Genomic DNA, 11,001 nt, shown 5'->3' on the forward strand with positions numbered 1-11,001 from the left:
ATCTATACTCATACACTCCCATCTTCGCAGGAATGATCTGTTTAGAAAAATTGCAATATTGCTTTTTCATGTGTAAATAACAATGGAAATATTAGCTTTAAGAAGAATAACACCATGAAACAATCTCAATTGGTTACCAGTCCAGAAATCAGAATTTCAATATGCTTGGTGACTGGTAGAATTCCTTCACAAGGAACAACACAATACCAAGATTCATACCCAAAAACATACAGCATACCCAAAGAGAACATACATCATGTGAGTATGAAACTCATGATTCTACCATAAAACCAACTCAAAAGCCTAAACAAACCTGATGTACAATGTTATTATGGAAAAATTTTCAGCAAGACAATTCTTTCCAGAACTTGCATTAAGAAAAGGCAAACATCGAAAAAATGATGATCAGTAACCTGGTGATTTATGCACATCTAAGCCTTTTTTTTCTTTAACATCTAAACAAACTAACAGCCCATTTCATTGCTGATCGCTCCATTTCCTGGAACTTAAAGACACAATATCATCTCATGGAACTTAAAAGCCAGTACAGTAGTGTTCACATCATTTCATGTGAACACCACTGAAGCCACAATATCATTTGTGGAACCAAGGAAACTCAAATCTAAACCCTAATATAATGATTCCTAAATAGACTGATAACATCAACAATTAACCCCATATAGCATCTGTCAACCAAAATTAACAAATTATAAGAAACATTAGCACAGATTCGCAGCACCATAAATATAAATCCGCATGCTTCAAAATCTTAATCCAGAACAGAAATTCGCATAAACAACAAAGCACCAGTTCATAATCCAAACTCAAAAAAGCATAGCAAATTAGACAACAGTTCCTAATCCGAAAACCAAATGTACTATAACATCAAAAAAAAAAAACCAAAGACACAACTCTCCGGTCCAGTTCCTAGTACCTCCTGGGCCCGCCGCGGCCGTACCCGACCGGAGCAGCCTGCAGATCAGTGGATTCGACCCTGACACCGGGAATATCACCCATGCCGAGAGCAGTGAGCATGTCAAGAGTCTCCTTGTCGACGGCGATGTCGTCAGTCTTGATGGCAGACTCATCGGGGACGAAGTCCATGCGGCGCTCGCGCTCCTCCTCCTGAAGCTTGAGGGAGATGCCGCGGACGGGGCCCTTCTGGATGCGCTTCATGAGATGGGTCGAGAATCCGGCGATCTTGTTGCGGAGGCGCTTCGATGGGATGATGGCGACTTCTTCCAGGACCTTCTTGTTAGTGTGGAAGTCGAGGGTCATGCGGGAGTAGTACCGCTCGATGACTTGGCGGGAGGACTTCTTCACGGTTTTGGTGCGGACGCGTCCCATGGCTGCTGCGGCGGCGGTGGAGCTCCCTGTGTGTGTGAGGGTTGGGGTTTGGGAGGAGACGGCTTGAGGAAGTGTGTGGCTAGGGTTTTGAGGTTTTTATAGTAGTGGGGGATATGAATTTGTGGGCCTGGTGGGCTTGTTGGGTTTTATGTGTTATTCGGCCTAGTTTGGTTTATATTGTTATGGATTTAACACTAGCAAAAAAGGATTTAACACTAGCAAAATCCAGAAAATAAAAAAATAAAATCAAAATCAAAACTCTTTAGTTAGAAATATTCTGACGTTTCAAAAAAAAATTACATTCTAATTTTTTCTCACAAACACGACAGTTTGTATAAACTCATATCAAAGCTACGAGGAAACTTAGCATTTTTACATGTGATGATAACATATAAACTTCCATAATGAGAGAATTTGTGAACACATGATTTTAGATACTTGTTTGACCAAAAAAAAAAAAAAAGTAAGATATAGGAAGAAACTAAAATGATTGATATAAAATTGTAAACTTTTACCTGCTGTTTTGTCAACTCAAATTTATTTCGTAGCATAATTGACAAATAATAAAATATCAAGAATGGGATTCGAACCCATGCCCTTTCAGACCAGTACCTAAAACTGGCGCTTTAGACCAACTCGGCCATCTTGACTATATTTTATAGAAATTGCCCAAGTTACTATTATCAATATTACTCACATCAAAAATGCATAACTTATTGATTGTTTATTGTTTTAGCAAACTACATCTACCTCCTTAAAAAAGATTACATACATAATAAGGACATGACTTTTGATTTACAACTTATAAGGACACAATCTTACAAATAAGGACAAACTATTTTTATGTTGTCATGTGTCAATAAGACAATTACAATTTTAACCTTCCACATGAATTAAATATTAATTAATTTTCCTAATTCAAACTCTCATTTAATCATGCAACTACACTTGGTGGAAAGTTAGCTGCTACTACGCACTTGTACTCGTCAAGTTCTGCTACTGCGTCTGTACTCTTTCAATCCTGCTACTACACTTGCTTGACATTTAGTTGCCTCTGCACTTGTCCAATCATGCTACTGTACTTGCTAAACTCGTACTCATCCAGTGCTGCTGCTACTAGCTCAGCTAGTGTAGTAGTAGCAGCTATTTCCAGTAAATGTAGAAGCAGGTTTTTAGTGGTTCAATTAGTGTAGTAGCAGCTTCAGTAAGTGCAGAAACAAGTTTTTAGTGGCTTAGTTAATGTAGTAGCAACTATTTTCAGTACATGCAATAGCAGATTTCCAATGTATCAGCTAGTGTAGTAGCAGTTATATAGTATATAGACTCATTTTCGTTTTCAAACCAAAAAGAAAAACTACATTTCGTTTTAGTTCTGCAAACAACAATTATATACAAAGTTGAACATGGGTTGGAATGACATAACAAAACAATCTTAATGTAGATAAAGAGCAAGAAGCTGACATTGACCCTTTTCACTTAACCCCAAAACACACAAGATCTCTTATAGTTCTGCAAACAACAATTATATAGAAAGTTGAACATGGGTTGGAATGACATAACAAAACAATCTTAATGTAGATAAAAGAGCAAGAAGCTGACATTGACCCTTATCTCTTCACCCCAAAACACACCAGATCTCTTATTGTGGTGCGAAACCAGATTAATTATAATAAGTCTCTTTTCCTACAACATTTACCCGCATCCAAAAATTATAAATTAACATTACAATATTGAAGATTCACTCTTTCTACCCAATATTGCTAGTGTGCTCCAGGGAGTTGAGGTTGCTCCTCAAGTATGTTAAATAAGCAACATATCTAAAATTCGCAAAACAAATCATAAATTAAAATCTGCAGCATAATCATATCTAAAAAAAAAAAACGTAGGCTAGGGGAACCGCAATAGATAATACCCTTTTTTTTTTTGGTGGTTTCATCGTACCTAATATGTTTCAGATACCCTATTAGCTAGTATCATTTTTTTAAATCAAATGTCATTACAAAATAAAGGTCAGAAGTAAGGATTAAAATCTCTGCAATATATCCGATATATCCTCCGATGTCTCCCTTTTTTGAAGGACCAATATATCTATAGAGGTCAATATCTTATCTTCTTGTATCTACGATATTTCCCCGATATTTCTCCGATACCGTCAAATATCACCGATATTTAGGAAATATCTCCGACATTTATGATATTTTCGATATATCACCGATATATTAAAAAAATATCTGTAAAAAAATTAAAATGATATCCGAAAGAGAAGTAATTCTCTCGAGGTGTATCCCAATGAAGAGTGGTGGTCTCGACTCTCGAGAAGCAAAGGATAATGTGATAAATGTAAACAACTATATCGATTTACTTCATGTTGCAAGTAAACCATTTCATGATGGCATTGATCCACTTCAAGCTTGGATTATGCCCACACACCTCGATGATGATGATGGCAATCCACCTCCTGAAGTGGTTGAAACTGCAACTGCCAATGGAATCAACATATAAAGGGTAATATCTGAAGAAGTTGTTGGAAACCCAGAAGATAATTTAGACAATGATGATGCATGGGGTGGCACAGCAACTCCGGATAGTTCAGATGAGGATGAAGATGGTGGAAGTGGAAAAGGTGGTGGAAATATCGAGTTTGTTTATGGACAATCTTCTACAGTTGGTGGATTGAACAATTTTTCATATGAAAAAAATTACGATCATGCCTCCCATGATCATGGCTATAGAAGTACTATGTATGGGAGGAGGACTAGAGGTCCAAATGATGATCAAGATATTGGTTCAGTTGCGTTAAGTTTTGATTCTATCAGTTTAGGTAGTGGGACTGGAACCTCAAATGAATCCCAAGAAGGCAACAATCAATATGGCTATAATGTTTATGGCTATAATCAATGCGCGGAAGTCAGTGATCAGTCATCCAGTTAGATTCATCCTTACTATCCACTTATAGGGGAAACAGTCGGCAGCTCTAAAGACATATATGATTATTATATTCAACACTACAATTCGTACTATATGAGTCATATGTCTTGGTCTGATTATTGTACTTTTGTGGACCAGCGTGCGTTTTATGACTCTTATCAACAACCTAGATTCTCATTCTGGATGTAGATGAAGTTGATGTTTGTAATAGTTATATATAAATCCAATAAATTAAATATTTCAGAAAAAAAAAAATTCTTCCCAAAATACCGATATTTTTTCCCAGATTTCCCTGATATATTCGAAATCTCCCTTTTTTAAAGGACTGATATATACACCGATACCAATATTTTAATCCTTGGTCAGAAGTAGTCATTACATATCATGTCGCTACCATCTACAGATTGACAAGGAGTTGTGAGTCAAAACTCACACTGATACATAAGATAAATGATTAATTTCAGTTTACACCCCTGAGGTTTGGGGTTAACATCATTTAGTCCCCATACAGCCATACTCTTAATTTTGAAAATTTATCCTCTAAAGTTTGCAATTTTCATAAGTCAAGCTCAATTACTAAATTCATTCCAATTTGGACGTTAAATACTAGAATAAAATCTTAAAAAAAAAAGGTCCTAAAAAGTGATTTATGTTGTTATACAACTATTTTAGCCCTTAAAATGACTTATGAAGTCAAAATTGACGTCCAAATTAAATGGAATTTCAGCAATTGGGGGTGATTTATGAAAATTGGAAACTTTAGGTGGTAAATTTTCAAAATTGAGAATATGGGGACTGAAATGATGTTAACCCCAAACCTCAAGGGGGTAAACTGAATTTAATCCTAAGATAAACTACTCATTAATCGTATTCACTCACACTAGTACATAGAATAAACTACCGATTAATCGTATTCACTCACACTAGTACATAGAATAAACTACTGATTAATCGTATTCACTCACACTAGTACATAGAATAAACTACCCATTAATCGTATTCACTCATTTATTCTATAAGCATATTAGCTATGATCTAATGCATAGAATTAGGCTAAGACCAACTAGAAAAAGTTAAGCATCAATTGAAAAGGCCCAGTAGAACCCTCTCCAATCTGCTAAGGCCCAAAAGAAACCCCAATAGAATTGGCGCAAGACTAACCCATGAGCAAACCCTAACCTGCCGTTGACACAAGCACCACCGCCGCCATCCAAAATTGTATGTGTTGCCTTCACGAGCCGTGGCTTCACACTAATGAATAACACCATTTTTTAAGCCAATCCTGATGTTGCATTGGTTTCAAATCTAGGAGATATCCCAAATAAGAAAACACCATAGATACCCCCGCCAGAGAAGGAGGAAGCCTTTCGTTTGGAAATTTGCCGAACCCAAACGACTATTGCTAGCTTGCTGGAAAGAGGTGAGGGACACCAAAGGTTGATATTTTTGGTGATTGCATTGGACGCCATTGATAGATTGCCGCAAGAAGCTAGCGAGAGATAGAGGTTGATGATCAACATCGTGATGGTGATTTGGACCCTTGATAAGATCATAAACATCCAAACCATGAAGGCTAGGGTTTTATAGAGATGGAGAGAGAGTGAGAGCCACTTTTTGAGACATGTTGGTATGAAGCAAAAGATACATAAAATAATGTGTATTCTTGTGAGGCTATTTCTAGTAGTGGACCTTTCTACTCCGTTATATGCATCTTTCTTTGGAATTTAACACAATAATCTATTAATCTAATTGAAACCACGCACATAATGACATGATGTAGTAGGGCTGCGTTCATTTTTTAAAAATAGGATTCGTAATCAGAACCGTTTAATTTTTTCGGATCGGATTTTTATTTTAAATTACTTAATTCGAATGGATCCGGATTTGAAAAAACCGGTTCGGATCTAGGTTTTTTCTTCGGATCCATAATGCCTGGAATTTGAGACATGCATATCCATGAAAGCAAAGACATGTTTCCAAGATTCCAAGTTTTCAAAAGTTCAAACCAAAACAAAATAACATTTAGCATTAAGCAACATCATCACTAAGAGAAGATATCCAAATTCAGAAACTATGAGAAGAACAAAATTGTCACATCCCAGTTCTTAAGTTAATTTGCGGTTATTTACTTTTGTGTTATTTTGACCTTTTACCGTTTTGAGTAACCGTTTACAATAAGACTTCAAAAGTTGACTTTTTCCTTCGTCTAAAATTTAGGAAAACTTTCTTCATGAAAGTCGTAGAGGACATTAAACGGAGTTTGTTGACACGTGGCACGCTCAAAACAGAGTTCGTATGAAGAAGTTATGGTCTAAAAACGAAAGTTACTATCCATGGAAACTACTATAAATAGAAGAGGAAGGATTCCACTTCGGGAAACTTCTATTTTCAGAAACTCTCTCCCTCCCCACCCGCTCGACCCGCGCAGAAACCCCACTGACCCATTTTTAATTTTCCGGCCGTATCTCCTTTGTCCGACGTCCGATTGAGGTGAGACTGCGGCATTGGATTCGTATCATCCTCCTCTATCTTCCTATGGTGGTCTTGCAGCACGATTTGAGCCGAGGTGAGCCCAGCAAGCCAAAAACAGTTCGCTCGGACCCGTTTCGGTGAATCGATCGCCGCTCCTTGCTTCGGCCACCTCAGACGGAGCCACTACCCACATCTTGAAGGTCTTCCCTTGCATAGCAAACCCTCGAAAGGATTCAACCTAATTCAATCTCGGAAAGGAGAATCAAAGTTTGAAGTTCTAGGGTTTTCAAATTAGGTTTTTCTATTTTTGCTTCGATTGACATGTTTAGACTTGAAATTGATCTTCAGGCTAGCTATAAAAGTTGTTTGGAATGTTAAGAGGAAGATTGTCTCAAAAGTTGGTAGCCATTGGAGGTGGTCGGATTTTGGGTGGCCGGCCACCTCTTTTAGGTAGTTTTTCAAGCTAATTAGGTAGAGTATGATGGGAGGAGTCCATTGATGTTAAGTTTGTAAATTTTGGGTTGAAGTTGGTTGAAGTTTGGGAATTTTCAAGTTGGTTTTATCGGTATGTAATTTTAGAAGATCCAACCATTAGATTTCCTTTGTATCTATTCTAGAATGTTAGAATCGATGAATTAAGGTTGTGGTGGAGTTTGATGTGAATCTGGTAAGCTTAACCCTAGTAAGGGTAGTGGGTTAAGCGAAAGAGTTTTGGGTGTTTATATTGAAGTATTTATTTTTCTGAAATTGAAGTTTGGTCCTAAGCATGGTTATTGTGCTAGGATACGAGGAGACCTCGCTTCGGTGGCGATTCGGGTATCGTCAAGCTTATGCCTAAATTTGTGAGTGGACACTCATGCATGATTTATTTTGGAAATTATCGTTCCATTTTCTGAGCTTATATTATAATTTTGGTTTATAATATGGTTTTGAGATTTTGAGTTTGAGGCATTGATTAAGTGATGATCATAATTTATGGATTTGAGCTCGGGTTATTAATTTGGTATTTGAGTTTTGATATTCTTTATGATTTCCGGATTTAATTATTATAGTTTTTATTTGTTGACTTTGGGATTTATAAAAGATTACCGAAAATGGGATTTTCGGTAGTTCTCTATTTATAATTTTCTCATTTATTTGTGGATTATCTATCTTGACATTGAGAATGTTTTAGCGAGTATTTCGGGTTGAGATATTATTTACAATTTGTACTTGATAATTAAATCTCACTTATAATTATGGATTTGAGAATATTTTGACGCGTGAGACATGTCATTGAGTTTTATTTTAATTTCTTATGATAATTTCCAAGTACGGTTGGAAACCGTACCATTCACATGATCTTGGGGAAGCTTTATGGATTTAAGTGATTTTGTATGTTTTTAGTCACCATACTAGGGTCGCTCTTATTCATTACTAGCTAGCCTTTATTAGCGGTCCTCACCATAGGTGAGTTGAGCTCTTAGCGTGGGACGCTACTAGAGCCTGGGAGGCTCCTCTTACATGGTAATATCTCTTCCCCTTGTTTTATTTTCTTAGTTGTGTATTTGATTAACCAATGGGGCTAGTTTATCTCTTCTTATGAGATCTTTGTATTTGATTAACCAGCGGGGCTGGTTTGTCCATTCGTACGTGATTCTGAATTTAAAGTTTTAAGGATGATCAAATTAAGTTGTGTGCAACTAAGTTATTAAAGTTTAAACGTGAGAAAATATTTAAATTACGTTCTTGTCCAATTATTTAATTTATTTTTATCCACTCACTCTAACGTTTTAAATTACTTTCTCCTATGCCCTTTGGTTTCAAATGCCCAGTTTGCAGGCTAAGTTTATTTGATATTTTGGGAGATGTGATAAACTTTGGGAGCAGGAAGGCTCTAGGAGTACAAGGTTGGAGTATGATTTTAGAAGTGTGTTGCAGGTTGATTTTGATCAGGTAGGGTTGTACATTTTCAAGGGAGGTTATGCCAAAATTTTTGGTAAATCTCTCTTGAGATGGACCCCACAGGGTTTACCTCGGATTTCAGGATGAAATTTGGGGTGAGTCCTGACAAAAATTGCTAAGCTTACCTCTTGGAGAACGCAATTGCAAACGAACTAGAGAAGAAAGGGTCGAGAAGCGAGAGACTAAGAGAGACGACTAGGTGAGAGATTGGGGTCGAAGCCTCAAAGTTTTGTGTTTTATCTTGGGACTTTAAAGGTTATTCAGATTTTTGCATTATTTTTTTCAGGATTCGATCCGAACCGGAACTTTGTTAAACGGATCAGACCATCAAAAGGTGCATTTTTCATAATTAGGATCCGATCTGAACCGCCTTATTCGAATCGGATTGGATCGGTTTGACTTGGATTTGGACCAAACATGCATCCCGATGATGTAGTGCAAGCTAAAACTTACATACTCGTACTCAAATTCTCGGGTACACACATGCTGTAATTGGTACTTAAATCGTGATTATTTGAACTAAAAAGTTTTGTATAAACACGTTTTAAGATTTTACCAAACAAAAAATCTATTCAAAATAGTGATTATAAATGATTTTAATTCCCAAAACTCAATGTCAAACTGGGCCGATCGAAGAGACTGATAGTCCTAAACGATTGATGAATTGAAACAACTAGATTTGCATATTAGCAGTGCAAGCACAAAGATCCACATATATAATAGACTCACTAGTGAAGCTAGCAAAAATTAAGAATCAGATTCTGCTTACAAAACTTGGTTTGAGGACATCACATTCCTCAGAACCCTACTGAACGATTGGTTGGTAGTGCTATAACCCCCATCAACAAGAAGGTTTAGTCCACCGACAAACTTCGACTCCTCGCTGGCCAAGAACACTGCAGCATCGGCTACATCCTCTGATCTGGGCACAACTCCTTTCAATACAGCCGAAGCACAAATCAATTCCTCCACCACATTCTTCTCCAAACCCATGGCATTTGTTAACAATGGAGTAGCCATAGCGCATGGAGAAATGCAATTAACTCTAATACCATACTGCCCCAACTCCACACATAAACTCTTCATAAGCCCCACCACCGCGTGCTTCGACATCGTATAGGCATGTGAAGACTCACCACAACTAGCCGATGTCACACTCGAAGTGAAGAGAATGCTGCCATTTTTCGCAGGGATCATAACCCTAGCAGCATGCTTGGCGCCCAAGAAAGCCCCGTAAACATTCACATCAAACACTTGCTTGAAGTTCTGGTGATCAGCACCTAAAATCGTCGGGTCCAAGTTCCCGGGTATGCCAGCATTGTTGTACATGATATCGAGTTTTCCGTAGTTGGAGATTGCCACATCTACAACATTTTTCACATCGGAATCGATTGTGACATCGCAATGGACGTACGGAATGGATTCTTGGTCCGGGTCGAGTTCTTTGCAGAGGGATAGAGCAAGCTCGTCTTGGACATCGGCGATGATGACTTTGGCGCCGTGATAAACAAACAGTCTTGCGGTGCTCTCTCCGATTCCGCTGGCACCCCCGGTGATGATTGCTACTTTGCCTTCTAACCTGCAACGTTTCAAACATTTAGATAATATTATCTAATGATGAAAAAAAAACCGAAAGGCTAATTGGGATTTCCTACGTCAAAATTAAGCTGCAGTGCTATACCTCTTGGGACCATGAGGAGCTGGTGGGGAAGAACTCATGCTCATCTCGATTTCACTACCAAATTCAAAATGTATGGAGAAAGACCCTTTACCCTTATCTGTGGTATGACTCGTATACTTATACATATATAATATATAGGATTCTTTTTCTTTTTTCTTTGTTTTTCCTTTTGTTTTTCTTTGTTTGAAAGAAGAAATTATTGGATAGAGCGACAAGTTTTGCGTAACCCAATTTGCGAGCATGTGAAATAACTCGTTGATGTTTTTGAAGCTTTCAATTTTGTTTGAAAGTGTTTGATCCTTTCCATTTTCTTGACTTCAGGAGAGTACATTTTCTGAAAAAGAAAGAGTAATATAAGTTTGTCTTGCTAAACTAGAAACGTTCAACTTTGTACTAGATCTTAAATATATATATATATATACAGGGCCCTTCCAATGAGGGATCCCTATTTTAAGCCATTTATAGGGATAGGGCATTACACCAACTTCCCGATTATAATTTTACATCTCCACCGTTCATATCTTAGGTCTATATGAGTAGATCACCTCTATAAAATTTCATATGATTTGGTGATCGTTAAGGCTTTCAAAAGTTTAATTTAGTTTAATGACCTTCAACGGTTTTAGTTT

General features: G+C 37.3%; 2 protein-coding genes and 1 non-coding gene across 3 annotated transcripts; all 3 read right to left on the minus strand.

The window, feature by feature from the left end:
* Positions 1-733: 733 nt before the first annotated feature.
* LOC101315359 (40S ribosomal protein S17-4-like) lies at positions 734-1,396 on the minus strand. The gene has a single exon (XM_004303468.1). The coding sequence runs from the start codon at positions 1,345-1,347 to the stop codon at positions 928-930; it is 420 nt and encodes a 139-aa protein (XP_004303516.1). The 5' UTR covers positions 1,348-1,396; the 3' UTR covers positions 734-927.
* A 520-nt stretch (positions 1,397-1,916) lies between these two features.
* On the minus strand, positions 1,917-1,997 carry TRNAL-UAG. Its single transcript has one exon. It is a non-coding gene; the product is annotated as a tRNA-Leu (tRNA).
* A 7,459-nt stretch (positions 1,998-9,456) lies between these two features.
* Positions 9,457-10,703, minus strand: LOC101294873 (momilactone A synthase-like). The gene is made up of 3 exons (XM_004305591.1): positions 10,689-10,703; positions 10,600-10,642; positions 9,457-10,265 (listed from the first exon to the last, which is right to left on the minus strand). Exons 1-3 carry the CDS (start codon positions 10,701-10,703, stop codon positions 9,457-9,459), a joined length of 867 nt encoding a protein of 288 aa, XP_004305639.1.
* Positions 10,704-11,001: the final 298 nt, after the last annotated feature.

Source organism: Fragaria vesca, linkage group LG6 (genome assembly GCF_000184155.1).
Source record: "Fragaria vesca subsp. vesca linkage group LG6, FraVesHawaii_1.0, whole genome shotgun sequence".
In the NCBI taxonomy this organism is placed as follows: domain Eukaryota; kingdom Viridiplantae; phylum Streptophyta; class Magnoliopsida; order Rosales; family Rosaceae; genus Fragaria; species Fragaria vesca.